Source organism: Panthera pardus, unplaced genomic scaffold, assembly GCF_024362965.1.
Source record: "Panthera pardus isolate Hobbes unplaced genomic scaffold, ASM2436296v1 HiC_scaffold_26, whole genome shotgun sequence".
NCBI classification, from domain to species: Eukaryota; Metazoa; Chordata; class Mammalia; order Carnivora; family Felidae; genus Panthera; species Panthera pardus.
The window spans coordinates 25,149,963-25,171,659 of NW_026526832.1; the positions used below are offsets into that span (position 1 = coordinate 25,149,963).

General features: G+C 54.6%; 1 protein-coding gene across 1 annotated transcript in view; it reads left to right on the forward strand.

The window, feature by feature from the left end:
- The window catches only part of HS1BP3 (HCLS1 binding protein 3), a 30,984-nt gene that overhangs the window by 864 nt on the left and 8,423 nt on the right, over positions 1-21,697 (forward strand). Inside the window, exons 2-4 of the mRNA XM_019450940.2 lie at positions 3,965-4,130; positions 7,808-8,015; positions 10,485-10,704. Of these exons, the coding sequence (XP_019306485.1) occupies positions 3,965-4,130; positions 7,808-8,015; positions 10,485-10,704 (594 nt within the window). The remainder of the gene's footprint in view (positions 1-3,964; positions 4,131-7,807; positions 8,016-10,484; positions 10,705-21,697) is intronic.

The window sequence follows — 21,697 nt, forward strand, 5'->3', positions numbered from 1 at the left end:
CCCTGACCCAGACCGGGAGGACCCAGGGCAAGGTGGATCCTGGAAAGCCTGGGGTGCACACGCTTTTACTCTTCCGCAGAGTGACTGACTCACTGATACACCTCTCTTGTTCCCCCTACACAAAATCTTGGTCGAAGACGACAGTTTATTGCCTAAATAAATGTATTGCCTAGCCCAGCTGTTATTTTTCCCGCTGTAACCTGAACTTCCCTGTGGCTTGAGGTCTAGAAAATGTAATTCTGTAAGCAAACCCTGATGCCAGAACCTGCTTGGTGTCCTCTTCACGATGCAGTGAAGTGACAGGTTGTGTCTTCGTTGGCAGCAGAGGTTTACCTGGTCCTACATAAGTCACCTGTCCCTGAGCCTGCTTTATTTTCTGCAAAAAGGAGGTTTGAGATTGGCAGGTATGAGTAGGGCCAGCAACGGACGCCTGCTCAGCCACACGCAGATGGAGTGTGACTTTGGTGCTGGGTGCTTGGGAAGGGGGTAGGTAGGTGGCTTCCCTCCCTGCCCCAGCCCGGACGGGGCTTGCTCATGGTCTCACGTGCTGGTGATGACGGCCAGTCGGGTAGTGCTCACTCCGTCCTGCTGGCAGGTGCTGGCAAACCCGAGGGGCTGTCCACAGGGTAATTCCAAAGGCTTGAGACCAGCCATCAGGCAGGCTCTTCATGGTTGGGCCCCAACTCAGCTCTCCAGCGCAGCCCCCCACCGCTAGGGTTCGCACCTGCATTCACCCACCTGCTACTTATTGCATACCTACTCTTTGCCAAGTCCTTGTTCAGATTCTAGGGTACAGCAGTCACCGAAATGAAGCCCATCTCATGGAGCTTTAGTGAGGACATCTGGACAGGAGGTAAATGGATGATGTGTCAGGGATGATAAATGGTATGAAGGAAAATAAAACGGTAGGGGAAAAAGAGGAGGAGTGAGTGCTGGTTTATTGGTGTGCCGTTTTGTCCAGGAGTGTTGTTCTGATAGAGTGGCACTTGGGCAGATCCTGACAAGCTCTGTGAGGGAGAGAGCCATGATGCTATCTTGAGCAAGACTGTACCAAGCAGAGAGAACAGCAGAGCCAATGTCCTGGGGCAGAGGGTGCTTGGGCACTAGCGAGCAGGCCAGCATGGCTGGAGTGGAGTGGGCCTGGGGGAGTGTTGGGTGAGGCGGTAAGGCACTGTGGGCTTGGGAGCAAGGGGACAGTGTGCTCAGGGGAGAGAGAGCCGGAGGAGGGGGAGGGAGAAGGAGAAGGCAGGGGGAGGGGGAAGACTTACACGAGCCTGCCTTGAGTAGGTGATGGCCTCAGGTAGGAGCCGGCCAGTTTGTCCCCAGTGGGACGCAGGCCAGTTGTGAGGGGGAGGCTTGGGGATTTCTGCGATTGCTGCCCTTCTCAGTGAACCAAGAAGCAGGGGTGTCAGGCGAGAACAGGTACTGGGGGTTTACTGGAGGTTTGTTGAGAGAGGCGGCTTAGACGCCATATCTTGCTGCTCAGCGGGTCTCAGGAGCAGCTGAGAAGCATCAGCATCACCTGGGAGCTGGCTGGAAACGCAGACTCTCAGGTCCCACCCCAGACCTGATGTGCATACTGGCAGCTTCCCCAGGCGACTTAGATGCACTTGCAGTTTGAAAAGCTTGGTCTAAAGCATAGGTGGGCAGACTGTACCCGTGAGCCAAATCATGCCCACCTCTTGCCTTTGTAATAAAGTTTATTGTCTGGCTGCTGTCACACCACATGACAGAGTTGAGTAGTTGTGACAGAGACCATATGTCCTGCAAAGCCTAAAATGTTTACTATCTGGCCCTTTATGGCAAAAGTTTGCCTGCCGTCTAGGGTGGGTGGGAGAGTGAGTGAGTCAGGCTCAGGGGCATCAGAGTTACCCGGAGTTGTCAACACAAAGATTATTGGTACCCCCCCCCCCCACCGGGGTTTCTGATTCAGTGGCCTAATTTTCCAGGTGACAGCAATGTGGCAGGGACCACACTTTGAGAAGCCTAAGTCTAGACCAAGGGAGGGGTGCCAGGCCTAGGCTGTGGCTTGCAGGTTGTGGCGGTGAATTTCAGGGGGGACCAGGCGGCACCTCTGTGTGTTTATCCCAGTCCCGTGCAGCTGCTGGGCACCAGGACAAAGGAGGCAGAGAACTGGAGACTTCGGGATGGGGCAGGGGAATGGAGGCCAGAAACCATGGTTCACCAGGACCTCCCAGCTGAGGAGGTGTGACAGGAACAGGAGCATCAGTGGAAGGCAGTGGGACCGTGGACTACAAGTCCCGATGTGGTCAAAGAACTGGGAGGTGTACAGTACTAAGAGGGAGAGAGTGAGCCCCTCTGGCGATAGAAGGTGCCTCTCAGCAGAGAGGCCAGGGTTCCTTCACGCCTTCTTTCCTCTGCCAAGAGGCCCCCCTCCTCTGCACTCCCACCTATGCTCTGTAGCATAATGACTCCAATTCCTGCCGCCCTCCACTGGGCTCTGGGGCAACTGCCTGGGAGGACACCCTGGCTCCCCCTCTGACCTGCTGAGACCCGGGCAGCTGACTCCCTTTGTCGTGCCTGGTTCCCTCTCGGGGAAATGGTTGTGTCCCTTTGTAGAGCTGCCAGAGCGGGAGTGACTTAGGTAAGGTCCTTAGAGCCTGCAGAGCCTGCAGCTGTGCGGGCTGCCACCAGGCTCATGTTTAGTCCTCTCTGTGCTCCCGCGCTAGTAACTGGAGCACCGTGGACACCGTGTTCAAAGCCCGGAGCAGCACGGCCTCTACTCAGCATCAGGCCAAGCGCGCTCGTGTGATTACTGGCAAAAGGAAAAAGGCTGATATGTTAGGTGTGTTTTTCCATCTCACAGGGGTACGTTTGGGCTCGCCTGGGCCTTCCTAATTGATTTGCGCTCATTACCATGTGCCTTGTGTCACATGAAAATGTGTGTGTGCAGGGGTGTGTGGTCAGTGCATGTATACTCTTCATACGCACTTGTCCTCTCTGGTGGGTGACAGACGGCATCACCATGGTGACAGTGTCGTGTGCTAGCATGGAGGTTGAAGGAGTCCTGGGGGAGAGTGTCTTTGACTCTCTTTGGGACATTAGGCCAGAGAGGGAGAGGGCCTTGCCCTGGTACAGTGTTAGCCAAGAAGCGCCCTCCTCAGAGCGTCCCTTTGCTTGTGTTCTGGAAGTCCTGCCCAGCACATAGTAGGTCTCAACGTTGATGAGGAGGGGTCCTGTCGTAGGTGTTTGCATGATGTGTATTTGCCTGCTTGGGTCTGCATCACACCCTTACGGAGGATGAGGACATCCTTACCGTTTTTTCTCACTTCAGAGAAAATGTCTTGTGACTTGTTGGCCCCCCATACAATTCAGTATGTTTGTGTAGCATTTACAGATTCTGCAAGATGTTTGGCCAAGCACCCTCTCACAACCTTGTACAGAGGTCTTCTCAGTGCCTTGTGCCCTGCACTCAGTGCCCTCTCCAACCTCCCCCTGCTACACAGGTTCTGTAGTAGCCAGGTTGCCCCCCTCCCCTCCCCCCAGGTAGCTGAAGAGATGTGTCTCTGCCCAAGTTCCTGGCGGTAGTCATTCTTGCACGGTGTGCAGATAGCCAGGCACTTTCCTTGGTGGGAATACTGCCCCCGCGTGCATCCCCTCCATCCTTCAGGGGCACATGAACTGAGTGTGTTAACACACCTTCCCACTGGTGATTTTCCACGAGCCGCATCTCCTCCGCTCCCACTCGTTTTCCTGCTGGGGACAGCCCCTTGTCCGGGAGCAGCCCAAGGGCAGGGCCCAGGCCTGGGGCTCACGAGCCAGGCCCCGTGAGAGGCCGGTGTGTGGTGGGCCAGGTGGCCTAAAGCAGTGACCGCTGAGGACAGCCAGCAGAGGAACCTCGTACCCCAGGCCTGCAGGGCCACCGCGAGGTCCTGTCTGCATTTCACTCGAGAAGCCTGCTGACTTGAACCTGAGCTTCCTTTGCCTTCTTTCCCTTTGGCAGGCGAGTTCAGAATGTCCACACAGGCCTCGACCTGACCGTGCCCCAGCACCAGGAGGTGCGGGGCAAGATGATGTCAGGCCACGTGGAGTACCAGATCCTGGTGGTAACCCGGCTGGCTGCGTTCAAGTCGGCTAAGCACAGGCCCGAGGATGTCGTCCAGTTCTTGGTGAGCTGGGGGCTCTGCCAGGGTGCTCCTGAGGGGGCCCGGGGGCCAGGTGCACAGGTGTGAGCAGCATCAGGGAGCGGGCACTTCTCTAGCCAGAGCGTGCTGGGTGGTAAGGGCACAAGAGCGATTCAGGTGCTTATGGTCAGAGGGGAGACAGACTGGTAAAGAGACAGGTGCAGGCTGTGACAGGAGCGCATGGGGCTGTGGGTGTGCAGAGAAGCAGCACCTGGCCCACCCTTGGGAAATGTTCTGGAGGATTTCTGGAGGTGAGAAGTGAGCCCATAGAGCTATACAGGAGAAGGGAATCCCAGGCAGAGGGCGGGGCGTAAGCAACCGTAAGTCTAACCACGGAGGTTGGACACGCAGTTCAGTGTCATCCTGGATGAAGTAGAAGATGAGGGTGACGACGGGCAGGATCCAGGTCACGGAGGGCATGTAGGGAGCCTGACTTGTCTTGCAGCCAAGGAGGACTTTGAAGTAGGGGAGTGACTCGCTGGCCCATCTGGTGGGGAGTGGAGTTGGATTGGAAGGAACCGGGCAGGAGGCAGGGGGCCCAGTCACGAGTCCAGTGATGCCCCAGGGGAGTGCTGGAGGCAGGCCAGCAGGAGTTGGTGTGAGAGGGAGGGAGAGAGTTGTAAAATACAGTATTTCCAAAGTAACATGCATATCATTTGCTGGCTGACTGTTTGCACCAACTGTAGAGCACCGGCGGAGGGGCGGGTCTAAGGGGGATGTGTGGAGTCTGAAGTGTCCCACAGACACATGAGGCTGGAGTGAGGGACTGGGCAAAGGGAAGGTTTAGGAGGAAGCCCCAGACACACAGGCAGCTCAGGGACAGTCACGGAGAAGGAGGAGCCTCTGAGGCGAAGGGAAGAGAAGGGGGCATCGTGGAGTCGCAGGAGCTAAGGGAAGAGAGAGCTTTTAATTAAAGGTAAAATGAGCCAGAGTCCTGTGGTACAGACAGGATCAACAGCTACAGGTTTGCACATATTTAGTTCTGAATCTCCTGGCAGCCAGGGCAGAAAGGAAAACCATGAATTACCTAGCTCTGGTGACCTATCAGAAGAGACATCAGCTTCTAAGAGAGAAAAATGTATGGCACGGTCTTTACAGGATATTTAACACATGGGAAGCATCAAAAAGAGCACGATGTCTTTCATTTGCTCCTTAAATTGACCTTTTTTTTAAGTTTATTTATTTATTTTGAGAGAGAGAGCAAGAACAGGGAAGGGGTAGAGAGGGAGGGAGAGAGAATCCTAAGCAGGCCCTGCACTGTCAACACTGAGCTCATTGCGGAGCTCAAACTCACAAACCGTGAGATCATGACCTGAGCCGAAACCAAGAGTCGGACGCTTAACCGACTGAGCCAGCCAGGCGCCCACTTAAATCGATGACGTTTAGGGAGAATCCAGGTCTAATGTCGGGTGCTGGATCTGGTTCTGCTTGGCTCTGAGTGCTGGGGTTTTGCAACTCCTGATCATCTGAATTGACCCACCGTGGAGCTGAACACACACACGTTTTCAGGGCTGGGAGCAGAAGAGAATATCTGAGGTGCATGTCTTTGGGCATAAGAGAGAAGCAACATCCGGGGAGCCCTGGAGGAGCATCCCGGCAGGTCTGAGTCCTGCACAGAGGGCCACCCTTATGTGCGAGGCCATGGTGGAGACATCTTTACACCCCCGTGCATCACCCCAGTGCCAGTCTTTTGTGGCCAGTGAGAACTGCAAAGTGTTAAGTGCGTGTATGGATGGCCATGCGTGCAGGGGCTTCTCACACATTTTGAACCACCTGTGAGGGCGGAGGAGAATGCATTTACCCCCCATGAAATCTCTAAAGTTTCATGATTTAGCTTAAAAAAAAGGAGGGGGGAGCATTTTGCATTCTATTCCCGAAAAGGATACATGTCTCAATAAAAACATGAATTGAACTGCTCATCAGAAAGTAAAACAGCCCCCAAAAAGGGACACTGGGTGTGCTTGCTGTTTAGCGGCGCCCACGTGTGCTGGCGGTACGAGCACACACGCCTCCCCCGGAGAGGCTCAGGGTAGCAGTGCTGTGCACCCTGCCCGTGGGGGCCCCAGGTGAACAGCAGCTCACATCTCTGCACCCATGGCCTCTCCCCGAGCCTCTTCTCCCAGCTGTTCAGGAAGCTGCTTGAGAAGCCCTTGCTTTGGAACACTGATGAATGTGGGTCCTGGTTGGGCGGTGGAGGGGGGGGGGGCACCCTGACTTAAAACTTCCTGGCCTCTCACGCTATCAGTGCTCAGGAAACCTGAAGCTTCCAGGACCCCATTCCACTCCTGCTGGGTCCAAGGGCCAGACCCGCGTGGGGCTGTCAGGCCAGCAGAGGGCGCTCAATCCTCAGGGTCACAGCTTCCCTGATGGCCGAGTCCCCCTCCTGGCTGGAGTCACTGTTCTCAGGACCCAGGGGTTAGAACCTACATCTCTTTCCTGAAAGGATCCTCTTACTTTTTTCCTTGAGGGCTGTTCTCAGGACAGCTCCAGATCCAGTTGACAATTGCAGGCTGCAGCCGCCTGGCCCAGGGAACTCCCCATTGGCAGGGGGAAGGTGGAGAAGGGGACTGGGGGACTAAATTCCTCCAGTGCTCCAGCCGCCTGCCGGCATGTGAAACCCTCACAGGCTGGGGGTTCTGGTGACAGCTGTAGTTAGCCAGGGCCGTGCGCTCCAACACAGCTGTGCACCGGGATCGCCAGTCTCATGTCAGCACCTCCAGACACCCCCAGCGTCCTCAGCCACACCAGCATTCAGTGCTGTGCTGCAGGTTTGGCCCTGGCCCGGGAGCAGAGGTGGGTCTATCTCTGTTTTTATGCTCAGTGCTCCGTCAGAGGAGCTGGGGAGCCAGGCCCAGCATACAGAGTCCAAGACAAGGGAGGATGCTGGGCGATTGGTGGGTGGGTGTGTGGTCAGAGCAGGTGACTCTTTGAGCACCCACGCTGGGTTGCACAGACTGTGGCAATGCCTCCGACCCACTGTGCAGGGCCTGAGCCTTGTGGGGCAGAGATCATGCAGAGGTGGCCTCATAGAATGTGAACTCAGCTGGGAACTGAGTGTCAGGGTGACTCTGGTGGCCTGGGACCACCTGCCGACCTGCTCCCCCGAGGTCCCAGTGTGCATTGAGGTTCTGGCTGACAGCAGGGCTGAGAAACAACCTTGTAATATCTGGTTCTTCTCCACTGGAGCCCTGTAGGGATGGTTCCAGCTAGAAGGCTGCTGCTTGCACGCGGGAATATGATCCAGAGATCTGTGTTGAGAAAAGGTGACTCATGTGGTTGTCGGAAGATGACCTAACAGCTGGCCAAACCATGAGGTCACCCCACTAGTCTGCTGAAGGCCCAGAATGGAGGCAGCCGGCCTCCTTGGTCACCCGTGGGCCGGGCCAGTGTCCCTGTGCCAAATGTCTCTACCTGGACCTGTGACAGTGCCTGGAATCCACCATGGCTGTATCTTCTCTCTGGCTACTCAGACTTTCATAATTGAGCCTAGTACTGATTAGAGGTGTTGAGAATGGAGCTGAGGAAGGATGATGCGTGGAGGGTCAGAGGTGCCCCAAGGCTCCTGTCCTGGGGACAGGCTCTCCAAACAGCCCGGCCTCTGGGCTGTCTGGTTGGGGCAAGGGGGAGAGTACTCAGGAAACCACATGCCCCTCTCATTCCAGGTCTCCAAAAAGTACAGCGAGATCGAGGAGTTCTACCAGAAACTGAGCAGTCATTACCCCGCGGCCAGCCTTCCCCCACTCCCCAGGAAGGTCCTGTTCGTTGGGGAGTCTGACATCCGGGAAAGGAGAGTCCTGTTCAATGAGATTCTGCGCTGTGTCTCAAAGGACGCCGAGTTGGCAGGAAGCCCAGAGCTGCTAGAATTCTTAGGTACCTGAGGCTCTGTCCCAAACCCCTGAGGTCTCCCCTGGCCCAGAACTAGGCCTCACTCCCCTGGCTGGGCCAGTATGGGTCCACAGCTACTGCCTGCAGTCAGGAAGCTTCAGCCAGGCTGTTGAGGCAGGTGGGCCTTACCCACTGCCCGGCCGTGGTGGTGGGCAGGGAGAGGCTGGCACCTGGTCTTTGAGGACTGACTGCCTGGGTGCCAGATGGGGCTCATACAGGGTGTTCTCTGTAGTCTGACTCCACCAGAGGCCCATGCCCCTGGCTCCATGCCCCTCCTGGCATCCCCAGAGCTCCACCCTGCCCTCAACCCACACACCCCATTTTGCCTCCTGCCAGCCAGGCCTGGGGACCTGGTCCCTGGGGACATCTCCCTCAGCTTGCCCCCCACAGGTGTGTTTTGGGTATGGCTACAGGTGGAGGCTCAGCCCACACTGGCCCAGTGGCAGGGACTTCAAACCCTTGTAGTATGTGTCCTCAGCCACCTCCTTCCCCTTCGAGTTTCCTTAGCTGTCAGATGGGACAATGCCTGGCAGCCAGGTGGCAAGAGAATCCAGTGAGCTCACGCGTGTGAAGCACGTAGAACAGAGCCTGCTGTGCAGGAAGTGCTGTACTAGGGTGGCTGACGTTTTCCTTCCCACTCAGTACACCCGGGCGCTGTCCAGGCTTGCTGTCCAAGGCAGATGAAGTGCCTGTGTACCCCTGGGTGGGGAGAGGTCCCATCAGGAGGTGCTGGACTCTCCCCCTGACTTTCTCCCCTCTTTGGACCATTCTGTTTAACTCTTCCTAATGACCGTGGTCTCTAAGCTTCACAAGACAGATGGGAGGTTTTCAGAAGACAATTAACAAATAGCAAATACACCCAAAAAAAAAAAAAAAAAAAATTAAGGGGTGAGGAATAAAAGCAAAACCAGTAAATGCACAGAAGGCTGGGACTGGGTAAGGCTGCAGAGCCCAGGTTTCTCCTCTCCTTTTCCATCCCCCCTACATGGGCTTGTGGGCCCCGGGTTGTTTGCTATGAGATCACAACCTGTTTACCTCCCAATGGGCTGTGTTGACTGTGAGATGGGGACTCCAGCTGATCCATAATTGGGGGGAACTCCCGATCTCCTGGCCCCCTCTGTTATGGAGAAGCAGGATAAGGTGATCTGACTTTCCTAGCCTTTCTGTGCCTCAGTTTCTTCATCTGTAAAGTGCAGGTGCAAACAGGATCTCTCACTTGAGATTTTTACAATATTTAAATAAATCCATACTTGAAAAATGCTTTTTTAAAAAAATTTTTCTTAATGTTTATTTGTTGTTTTTTAGAGAGAGAGACAGAGCATGAGCAAGGGATGGGTAGAGAGAGAGGGAGACACAAAATCCAAAGCAGGCTCCCGGCTCTGAGCTGTTAGCACAGAGCCCGACGCGGGGCTCAAACCCACGAACTGTGAGATCATGACGTGAGCCTAAGTCAGAGGCTTAACCAACTGAGCCACCCAGGCGCCCCTACCTGTAAAATGCTTTTTACGTGATGCCTGTTACATGAAATTGAAGGTTCGTGACATTTTGAATGGTATTTTCACGTTTGTCCTAATAAATCAATAGCAAAGCATAACATAAGGCAGTGTATCATTACTGCTTAGTTTTACTTATTACAATAACACATATTACTCTTGTATACATATTAATACCCTACGTGCCACGCGTTCTGTAAGTTCGTTACTTAAGAATGATATTTTTTAAGAAGGAACTGCTTTCAAAGATCTACCGCTCAGTGGCTGTTTAGGTATAGATGAACAAGTGGTCTAAACCCATTTCTCAACCCATCTGTGGGGAAGGACTAGCTCTTATATTCCCAATCTGTCATAGACAGATATTTTCACAAATAACAAAAATCCCATGCTTGGATGTCGTGACAGTGTCAAGCTGCTATGGAAGTTTCCGAATGCTTGCTCTCCCTTTCCTTGTTACCACATCATGGACATCTGTCAGCGGATGCTTTGAGAAGCGCTGATGTAAGCCAGTTTGTAATAGAACCGTTAACAGTTTGTGCTAAATCTTCCGCAAGCTCACTGTGCACTCCTTGGGCTCATAGTCTAAGTGCCCAGACCCTTGGAGCAGATCTTCACTGGATTACGGAGCTCCCTGATATGCCCCGCAAATGGACGCTGGCTGGCTTGTCCGGCCCTTAGCCAGGGCATGCAGGTTCGGCCGCTGCTGTGATGCCAACCTGTTCCTCGGCTCCTCCCTGTAACCACTCCACTCTAGGCTTCGCTGGGGCGCGTCACCCCCGACAGGCTGCAGCAGGGGCTCAGAGCCCAGGCTGCCCCTTGTCCACTCAGACCCACAACCCTGGTCCCAGGGTGCTGTAGAAAGCCCCCAGCTCAGGTCCTGGCACAGGAGCTTGGGTGTGATGCGATGCCTCTTCATTCCCTGCCATGGGTGTCAGGTGCCCTCTTCTGTCTCCTTCCACAGGCACCAGATCCCCGGGGGCTGCGGACCTCACCAGCAGAGATGCCTCTGTCCTGGAGGCACACAACCAGGCCCGGGACGACGGGGAGGCTTTCGACTTCTTCAAGCAGCAGGACCAAGCGGAGGATGAGGGTCTACCCATCCCAGGCCTGCAGGGTCAGGATGCAGGGAAATCCTCTGAGGAGGAAGAGGAAGAGGCACTGGACCCTCTGGGCATCATGCGGTAGGTCTTCCCATCTTAGGTGGGCCCTCCTTCTGGCTTGTTCCTGGTGATGGCTCTTCTCGTCCTCTGTCCCGAGAGTCTGAGAAAACCTGTCTCTCTGGATCATCACCCCATGTACCTGGGGTGCTCAGGGAACTGGCTCTCTACTCACTCTCGACATGCCTATTCTTAGAGCTAGGCTCAGGCATTGCCTTCTCCCTGGCCCCAGGGCGGGCCCCTGATCTCCAGCTCCGCACTGAGTCTTGGGAGTCCCGACCCCTGACACCCCACCTCAGCAGCCCAAGAGCCCCCGGGTCTCCACCCAGGTCACCACTGAGCCTGTGACTTGTGGCATGTGATTGGAGCTCCCTGGGCTGCGTTTCGTTGTTCTTAAAGCAGGGGTGTTTACCTTGGCCCTGCCTCCCCCAAGGCGGTTATAAGGCCTATGAGTTACATGGGTGGAGGAGACTGATAACCCTCAGGGTGCTGACTGTGTGATGAAGAAGGTAGAGTGAGCCCTGGGGTCCCCTAGCCAGTCAGCTGTGTCCCCTTTACATGCACATACATGCACACAGGTGCATACATACATATGCTGGCTGGAGAAGAAGAGGTAAGCCAGCTGCGGTCTTGGTGGTCCCTTAGTATCCTGATTCTGTCATCTGATTCCTTCTCCTTTCCTGGCCCTCTGACTGCTTTAGCTAGTCACTGAGCTGCTCCCAAGCCCCCACTGCAGGACCACCCTGTGCTGGGAGTAGGGGATCACAGGCAGGATGAGCCCAGAGAGACATCTGTTCCCAAGGCCTGTCTGATGGGCACAGGCTGAGATGTGTGGGAAGGGCCTCCCAAGCAGACAGACTCAGCCACTCGAGGGCCCTCACCGCTGCTTGGCCCAAACCTGCGAGAAGCAAGGTGGGAACTCCTAGGTGTTTCTGAGCACCTACCACACACTGGGCTTTGTACTTTGCACTTCACATACTGTGCCTCATTGATGCCCTGCCTGTAAGCAGATGCTGTAAAATGGGACATTTTACAGATTAAAGAAACAGAAGCCCGCAGAGGCCGAGTGCCATGCACAAGGCCAGACAGCTGGTAAATAATGGTACTGGGATTCACATCCAGTTCAGGGCCCCGGACTGTGGTGTGGACTAGACTGCTTGGGCTTGAATCCTGGCTCTGCCACTTGCCAGCGTGTATCTCTGGCAGTTTACCCTTGTCAGTTTCCTGCAATGAAAATAGAGCACTGCCAGCACCTCTCTTTAGGGCTCTTGTGGCGACCGCCCTTCTCATGGTGCCAGCTTGCTGCCCCAGCACCTCCGCAGAGCCAGCCGCAGACCCGCAGCGACACTCCCTCTGCCCTGATGAGAGATTGAAGTTCAGCCAACAGACAAGGGAGGCCCGTCTCGCAGGTCCTGTTCCAGAAATTAGGGAGGGGCAAGTTCCACTTAAATGACATGAAAATCACAGTCCAGAAAACTCTGCCCGCCATCCGCCAGCTTTCCTCTCCTGGAGGGGATATGAGGCTGGGCACACGTAAGAGGGGTGGCTGCAGGGCCCCCGTGAGACCAGCCTACAGGGGACAAGGTTCACTCTTGGGAAAGATCTGGTGCTCTGGGAGACATGGCACCAGAGCCGGAAGTCGGGCAGCGCCTTGGTGCCTAGGAGTCAGGTCCCCCTGGCCCTCCATGGCCACCTTGACCTGGATGAGGGATCAGCAGCCCTGTGGAAGAGGCAGTGAGGTTATTTGGGGAGCAGTTTGTAATAGGCACTCCTTATCAGCCTTGCACAACCTGCAGGCCCTTCTTGGGCTTTATTTTGGTAAAGATAAGGCTTTGTTTGAACTCATGCTCTCTGTTGTTCTGAGTAACCACACGTAAAGCCAAACGGAGAAGGACTTCAGTGGTTTGCGCCAGCCTTTGGCTGAGGGTCATGCTTAGCAAAGCGGCTCCTTTTTTGGGTAGGAAAATGCTCTTTGGGGTTGGCAGGGGCCGCCCTGAATTTTCTACTTATTTCAGTAGCAGATTGTCGGGAGATGTGTCAGCCATCTGGGACCACCCCCTCCCCCCCCCCCCCGCCCCCAGCACTGTCCCCAGCTCTGCACTCGGGGGTGGCAGGGGTGGGGGGTGCTGATTTCTGAATCCTGGGAAAGCTTAGAATCTGAAAGGGATCCCAGAGGTCTAATAACACCTCCTGCTAATTTTTCCTTTAATAACTGGTGTGACAGTGGTCAGTTCTGTTGGTCCCATCAGGAAAAGTAAAAACTAACATTTTTTGAGAGCTTGGTAAATGCCAAGAACTGATTCCCATTCTCGTGAATAGATACTCCTATTTCTGTTGTTGTTGTTGTTTTTTAAAGGTCATGACACACCACCTTGCTCTCAGGACCTGTGTGGGTCTGGTTTGGGAAATGGTACTCTAGGAAGCCAGTAGAGGCATCAGGCTCTGTGTGTTTGTGTGTGTGTGTGTGTGTGTGTGTGTGTGTGTGTGTGTGTGTGTGTGTAAGCTGAAGTTTGGAGACAAGTAGCTCATCCAAATTCATGCAACCACAAAAGGCAGAGTCAGGACTCAGTGCCCTCCGCTTGCATGCACTGTCCCTCGGTTCCAGTCATTCTGCAGTCTGGAAGGTGGGCAGGGCCTGGGATTATCCACAGATGGGAAAACTGAGGAGAGTTGAGCAGACACTTGGCTGAGCCTCATAGATATGTGGCAGAGCCCCACCTTGAACTCAGGCGTCCACCTTGGCCTCTGCGAGGGCACCCAGGTGGGCCTGTTGACTCTTGCACAGTGCTGTCCCCCCTGCCCTTTAGTGGGGAGCATTCTGGTTTTTTCAGACTTACGCTTTGCATGTACATCCCCCACCCTGCCCTCAGTTCTTCTGCAGATGCGGCACCTGCTGTCCCAGATGTGCACCAACCCCCACCCCCAGTGCCCATCTGGGCCTGGCTTTCCAGAGCAGCCACGTTTCCAGGTGACAGGCGTGAGTCCTTCCTGCCTTGGACCCGGTGGGGCGCTGTCGCTCCACCACAGGGCTGCCGGAAGGGGGGAGGTCGCCAGCACAAAGCCCCGTGCAGGGACTGCCCGGGCTTTTCTTTGTCTCTTAAACCTGATTTTGATTAGGGAAAAGACGAGCTGGTACACCAGTAGAAACTGCTTAAAGATAGAAAGAGCTTTCACTCAGCCCATCACAACTCTGCCGCTCTCCTGCTGCTCACAGGATTTTGGGCATTTGTGTCCCCGTGTGACCCACATCGCTACATGCACAGCACACATGCCTTTTATGCTGTGCTTTTCACGGTGGATTCTCTCACAGTCGCTTTCCATGTCCTGCGTCATTTTCATGTTTAACTCTATTGTAGAGACTTCACACATTTGCGAAAGGTGGAGTTCTACTGTAATAGTTCTGCCTTCCTCTGGAAACACTCTGTTAAAACCATTTTTAATTGTAACTTGAATAATACAGATTAGTACAGAAAAATTGAAAACACAGCAAAAAGGCCTTTTGCCATGGAGGTATAGCTTTTGGATATACATTTTTAATACCAGAATGGGGTGATGTTGTGTGCACCGCTCTATAATTTGCTCCTTTTTTTTTTTTTTTTTTTTTTTCAGCATATGTACTGGGTCTTTCCAGATCAGCAAATAGGTTTCTACATTCTTAATCCTGTGCTAGTCTGTTGGGTCAATGCCCTGCACATGGCTTTGCCAGGCCTGCCTGAGGCATTGTGGTGGTTTCCATACGTTTTTGCTGTTACAGGCAGTGAGGAAGTTTATCACGTATGGAGTTTTTCCTCCCAAATAACTGCCCCAGAGCAAGGCCCTAGAAGCTTCTGCCCAGGGGCCTCAGTTGTGCTACTCAGTTATGTAGAATTCTTTAGGGACTTAATCCCTCTCTGTTGGGAAGGCGTTTTTGCTTTTCTAAACCCTACTCATCCGAGAGGTCCTCTGCCTCTCATCTCTTCCTCCAGTGCCCAGTGAGCCCCCCTACAGCCCCAGGTCCCTGAGGACCCTCAGCTCCCCAAGGGACAGCCTGGTTCCTGCATGAACTTGCCTTCTCTTAAGGCCAGGCTTCCCGCTCTCTGCTCACAGGAGGGGGAGCCAGCCCCCACTGCACTGGGCGTGGCTCAAGTGGTGAAGCTGGACGGTTTTTTTTGGAGTGAATCACATATTTTGTCATAATTATTTATACAAATTTTGCCTTATCTTCATAGAAGAATCATACGTATGTTAGTATAAAAATGTTTTACTCCTTGTATTTGGATAAAGTCCCTCCTCTGGGATGACTCTGTGGTTTTGAAAACCTCCTAGTGCACTGTCTGGTACCCCCAGATTTGCTCTAGTTGGGGATTTACTTATTTGTGCCCCAGCTTTATTGAGACCTAATTGGCATATAACATTGTATGAGCCTAAGATGTGCAACGTGATGATTTAATACACATATAAATTACAAAATAAACCACAATAAGGTTAGCAGACTCCTCTATCTGAGAAACTAGTTCTGAGATTTGGAAGTGAGATGTCCTCCAAGGTGGGCTGTGGAGGGGCTATGCAGGTGGCCCCAGCCGTACCTGGTGAGGTACCTCAGAAGCTGCTTCTCCTCGGCCACCTCACTCACGGGCCTGGGATCCCTTTAATGTTCTGGCCCCTGCCTAGGACAGCAGGCCCCGCTGGGAGTCTCGCCCTGGAGCTTGTGAGAAGCGCCCTCAGACCTGGGCTTTAAGGAGCCCTTTAGGTGATTCACAGGGAAGTTCATGTTTGAGAAGCCCCAGAAACCAAAGTTGATGACAGTCTTGGATATGGTGAGAAGGAAACGACGCAGGAGCAGCAGGCCCTCCAGCCACGGTTCTGCCATCCGCTGGGGCTTCCAGAAGGGTGAGTTCAGGGGTCCATCCTGCTACCCTCAGTCCCCCGCCCTTTCCAGCTCTCGGGCTTTCTCTCCTGTCACCCACCACCTGCCAGAGGGCAGTTGTTCCTGGTCACAGTGGGGCCTTGTCCTGTACCTCAGCAGACAGCACTCAGCCGCGGCCTGGCCCAGAACCAAAATCAATGAGGAGCATGGTGACAGCCACCCCCAGCTGCACCCTGGAGCCGTCCCACTGATCGATTGCAGCACGTCCCCCGTGAGAGCAGCACTGCGTCCATTTCCCCATCCGGGTCGGTGCGCGGTCTGGGCTGAGTACACCATGTGACAGTGCTTCCCTTTTTTCCTTCAGTAGCAAAAATTTCAGTTCAAGAGAAGTCTCCTACAGAGCCTCGATATATATAAAACAGAGTGAGGTAGGGTTGGCCTGGTTGGGACAGGACTAGAGGGAGACTGGATCTCTGCCCCCTTAGCCTCAGCTCACCTCGCACGTGGCCCTGCGTGGCTCTGCAGAAGGTCCGGGCCTCTTAGAGCATGGTTTGAAAGCCACTGGGAAAGCTGGATGTGCGGACACCCCAGAGCAGAATCAGAAGCAGACGGTGCCAGGTTCAAAGCCCAGAGGTGCCCCTTTACCAGCTGGAGGGCACTGGGCAGTTTCTGTTTTTATAAATTAAAGACAAAGTCCCAGTGACAGGAAGAATAAAATGAGAAGTACAAGAAATTACCCTGGTACAATGTTATCAGTATTTCAGATTTGCTTTGTGCTGGTTTGTGTAAGCTGAACTAAAGGCAGCCTTTCCACTTCCTGTTGTGTTACGCAAACATCAGCACTTGCCTCAATGCCAGGTCACCTGGTACAGCCTGTCAGACTTGCTGCAGCCAGGTTAGAGGGATGCCTCCCGCAGCCTTGGTCTCGAGCCAGGGGCTTGATTGGCTGTCCTTGATGGAATTGAATGGTTGCTTGACTCCCTGGGGATGGAACCTTGAGAGCTCATGCCTGTCATTCCCCTGCCTCAGGCTGCCTGGAACTCTTGTGGCAGCCTCCAAGTAAGAGCATTAAAACGACAGAGCCTTTGGGCCGCCCCCGTGGCTCGGTTGCTTAAGTGTTTGACTCTTGGTTTTGGCTCAGGTCATGATCTCATGGTTCGTGGGTTCGAGCCACACATCAGGCTTCATGCTGACAGTCCGGAGCCTGCTGTCCGGAACCTGCTTGGTATTCTGTCTCTCTCCTTCTCTCTGCCCCTCCCCTACTTGCTTTGTCTCTCAAAATAAATAAAACCTTAAAAAAAAACAAAAACAAAACACAGAGCCTTTAAACTGTGAGGGACTTGAAGGCAAATCCACTGTTTATTCGTGGATCTTACTGAGGAGCCAAGACCACACAGCCATGTACCTTCCTGGTGGGAGCTCCAGCCCCCTGACCACTGGCCCAGGAATTCACCCATTACCCCCAGCCTGAGACTGAGTCCGTGCCAGGGTGCCAGCCTCACAACCCTTGTCCACGTGTTCTCCATGTTGGGTGTTAGGGGTGATGGGGTTGCTCAGTTGCAGGGACTGCCAGGCCCCACTGGTCATGTCAACATTTGGGGTGTCGTCGGGGATGTGGGAATAAACCAAGGCCTCCCAGGTGAGACCAGGAAAGGGCCTTGATTCGATTCAGAACTGGCCATAGCAAAGGAGGGGTCCACCACCAGGACTGCATTTAGCAGAGGCTCAAAGGCACGCTGGGAGTAGGAGCGATTCTTGGTGGGAAAAGAGAAGGCACAGGTGTGCCCCGACTGGAGGCTGTTGGCAGGGGAGGCTGCTAACTAGAAAAGGGGCATCCTGCATGCTGGGCGGGTGGTTGGGGGTTTGGTCTCCTGGGCTGGTCGCTGCAGGTGGTGGGACAAAGTTCCGTCTTCCGTATGCTCTGCTGGCTGCCCATTTGTATATTCAGTCTTGCAGGGCTGTTTTGGGTGTGGCCAGAGCTGGGTCCTTGCTTTCCACTGGGTGCAGCCAGTGGTGTGGGTGCCATGGCGAGTGAGGGACAGTGTTTGGCCCCAGTGCATAAAGGAGGAATGTCCTCACGCACAAGTCCAGAAGGAAGGGGGAGTCACTGAAGTCCTGGTCTGCCAGGTGGGGCCAGTGGCCTGGACAGTCAGGCTATGGCTGTTGAGAAACAGATCCTTGAGGGTGACTCTGGGGTTACAGCAAATGATGGGTGTTTACCAGGCAGGCCCTGTTTACTTGTTAGGGCCCAGAATGAAGTCTTTTGGGCCGAAACATGACGTGACCTTGGACAGTATCAAGTGCACCTATGATCACAGGCTTCTGCTGTGCCCTGGGCCAGCCTGCACGTGGGCTCCACACCCAGCTTCCAGAGCATTCCTCGTTCCCATTTAACAGACAAGGAAACAGACAAGGGAAGTGAAATAACTGGCCTGAGGCCGAACATGGGTTCCCTTGCATCCCCCCACCCCCTCCAGTGCTCCTCCCCAGGAACAGAAAGGCCAGAATCTTCCCCAGACCTTTTAGGCTGTGGGCCCAACTTCCCCTCAGACTCTACTCCTTCACCTTAGCATTTTCACAGAACTGTTCTCTGCCTGGAGCACAGCTTTCCCGACTCTGCTCATTCCCCATCCAGCGCTTCCCTGAAGCTCCTGTCTGGGGGACGCCTGTCCAGTTCGTGGGGTGACAGCCTCTCCTCGGTGACCTGCACTGCACTGATGATCGGGCCACTGTGGAAGCCCCAAGACCTGGTGCTCCTGCAAATAGCATTGTCCCGGAATAAGCTTCACAAAAGTGTATTTATTGGCATTCAGAATTTTCTCTAAATGCAATAGAAACTGAATTTAAAATTAAAAAATGAAAAATGCTTTATTTGAAAGCAGGAAAATTGTATGACTGGAGAGGAGATTAATTTCCTTATTTGGTTAAGTGTCACCCTGGCTTTGAAGGTAAGTCATGTTGTCTGTGAGTCTTGGCTTCAGAAGGGCCTTCTGTTTAGTCCAGGAGATGCTCCTGTAACTCAAGTGATGCAGATCCTGGGCAGCTGGTGCCCATTGGTGGTCTGCCGGGGGGGCAGGTGCATCCGGGAACATGGACACAGGCCCCCTTAGTGGCCAGAGGGGAGGCTACTGTCATGCGTCTGTCACTGTCACCAGAACTGCCTGAGCCACGTGAGCAGGGCCGTCAGCCTCAGCGTCTGCCACCTCCGTCTCACGTTTGCACCACGTCCGCCCGCAGAGTGCGGCCTGGTCTGGACATCTGTCTTCCATCAGGCACGCAGTGCAGGAGAGCTGATGTCTGTCCACGCACATGCCTGCATGCTACAGGAACGTGCTTCCCCATGCCTGCACCCATCCAGGGAGACTGCCCCCCACCTCCCGCCACCCGTGCTGCGTCAGAGCCTGCACAAGTTCAGGTGACCTCCTTTGTGCCCGCCAGGAAGGCAGGAGCAGGTCTGTGTATGGCACACCTCTCTGCTCAGGGTCCAGTTGCCCCATTACCCCATCCCTAGTGACAGGAGACTAAACTGGTGAAAGGACAGGCGGGGCATCCTTTACCGTGTGGGTGCAGAGGCAGGGCTGGCGGGCACAGCACAGTGGGGAGGTACATCCCGCAGACAACCGGGTGGATGCAGGAGGAGCAGGGGCAGAGCAGGGATGGTAGGGGGCGGGGGCCATGGCCCGTGTGTACAGCTTGAGTCCGTGCCCACGCGATCTGTGAGCGAAGGAAGAAACCCGGCTTGGAGACTCACCTCACACATGACATTCCTGACCCTGTCCCAGAAGCCAGAAATCTGGTATCATTCTGGATACGCCCCTTCTGCCCACTGATCACCTCACGGTCCACATTTTCTAGGAGCGCTTTTGCCTTCTGATGTTCTCCCTGACCCTGTCTCCTCGTCACACTGCGGCACTCCCCCAGGCCAAGACTGATCGTTTTCGTGGATCACGAGCCAAGCTGCCGTGGGGACCTGGTTCATAGTCATGCCTGAGTCATGCCCCTGGCAGACCCCCCACAGCTGGAGGCCTCATTCCCTCTGCCTGGGTCCACATCTACATCGCCTCGCCTCGCCTCCTCTGGGAACCCCCTGAGCTGGGTGGGCTCCTTCCTCTGTGCTCTGCGTGTTCTGGAACTGTTGCTCTGTGTGGTCATGATTGGTTTATATATCTCCGATTTTTAGCTGTGAGCTTCTGGGGACCGTGGCAGGTCTAACTGCCCTGCCCAGGATCTTGCACAAGGGAGGTGTCTAGCCAGTGCTGGGTCACAGAGGGCACTCGGAGTGAATGCCTGAGCTGCTTACAGGGTGGCTGAGGGCAGATGAGGAGACCAGCTGACCTGCCTGCCAGCTCTGGAAGAGTGAAGCTTATATCTGTCTCAGACTGGTGCTGGGAACCACCTCTCTTCACTCTTTCCACTCCTCCTGGGGGAGTAGGCAGAAATAAGTCTGAATAAGAGCTATACTGTCACCAGTGTGTCCATCCATCTATTCATTTGTCCTCTTTCCCCTTCCTTCCTTCCTTCCTTCCTTGCTTCCATCCATCCAGCCATCCATCCATCCCTCCATCCATCCATCCATCCATCCCTCCATCCATCCTTCCATTCTCTCAGCCAATATTATTGAGTGTCTGCTCTGGACCGGGCACATTGTGGGTCCCAGAGACTAAAGTTTGGGAGCCAGTGAGGGCAGGCCCCTGGGGCTTTCAGCTGTCAAAGCTCCATATTTCCTCCTTATTCACTGTCTCCCCTGGACACGGTTGGGGAGAGTTGGGGAGACAGACTGATGGCCTGTGTGGAATAACGGGGTGGAATACAGATGGTCCCTAGCTGAACAGTCGTATGTGCCACAGATTCAGTTAATTTTAGTTCAAGGCAGCGAAAGATTGGAAATGTCTTCAGGAAGAAAAGACAAGAACATTCATCCAATCTGAGAGGAAAACGAACATAGCAGGAAAGTCAGGCCTAGTTTGTGCTCTCAGAACCAGAAGTAGGTGTAAGGAGGGAAATTGTTGAAATCTGCAGGGCTTCTCCAGACGTAATCAGTCACGATTGTTCTCTCGCACTTGCTTTGTTCTTCAGACAGTCCCCTTCTTTCCATGTTCCCTCTGGTTTCTGGTCCACAGGAGGCCTCTTTCCCCTGTGCCGCTGGGGGCCTGTGTGCTGGAGGAGGATTTGGGCTTGCTTTCCTAAGGAGCTGTTTCAGGGCCTGCTAGTTTCTGAGCAGGGCGGGCCTGCGGGCAGTGCCGCAGGTGGCAAGGCCTCAGCCCTGCCCTTCCTGGTCAGGTGCGGATGGGGCACAGGATCCAGGAGCAGGGCCAGCTCAGGGGTGGCTGTCAGGTGACTGAGGGAAGCAGTGGGGCAGAGCCCACAGGCCCTAGGCTCCACAGAACCTCCAACACAGCTTCCTGGGCTGGCCCCAGGGTTCTGACTCAGCAGGTCTCGGCTAGAGCTGTCTCTGGCTGGCCTGCCACGAGGGGCATGGCCTGTCTTTGGTACCCACTTCCCAGGGGTCATTAAAGCTGAACTGGCCCTTCAAGGTGTGTGCCATGGCACACCTGAAGTTTTCTGGGAAGTATTTGCTGTGAGGAGGGAAGAGGCCAGGCCCCTTTCACCTTGCCCAGCACCACAAGCAGAGCCTGGTGTGGCGCCAGAGCAGAGACGAGTCCCAGGTGGCCTGTGACATCAGCCTGTCTGGATGTGCCCAGGATGGAGAGAGAGCAGGGACTGGGGCACGTGGGGCACAGCCCTGCTGCTGAGTCTCTGCTCTCCATCTTGTCCTTGACCTGTGCCACTTTCTCCCAAAGAGCAGTAGGACCGAGCCCCTTATCCTCACCCTATCCCGAATCTCCTTCCTGCTCCTGGGACACCTTGAGGGGCCGAGAGCACAAGACCATGAGGGGGCCTCGGCACTGAGCGTGTAGGTGTACTCCGTCCTGGGTGTGGGAGCCTCCAGCAGGTGCGTTTGCTGCTTTCATAGCTTCTCCCATCTCAGCTGGAGCCTGAGATTCTACCAGAAGTCCACATCCAGAGCGTGTGGATGGTCGCCTCTGAGCACCCTGCCCTCCAACACCCAGCAGATTGTGTGTGTGTGGAGGAAACGAGGGAGCATTTACCAAGGCTGCTTTCTGCTGTTCCCCGGGTCCAGGCCCTGAGGTCTGTGTCCAGCCCCCTTTC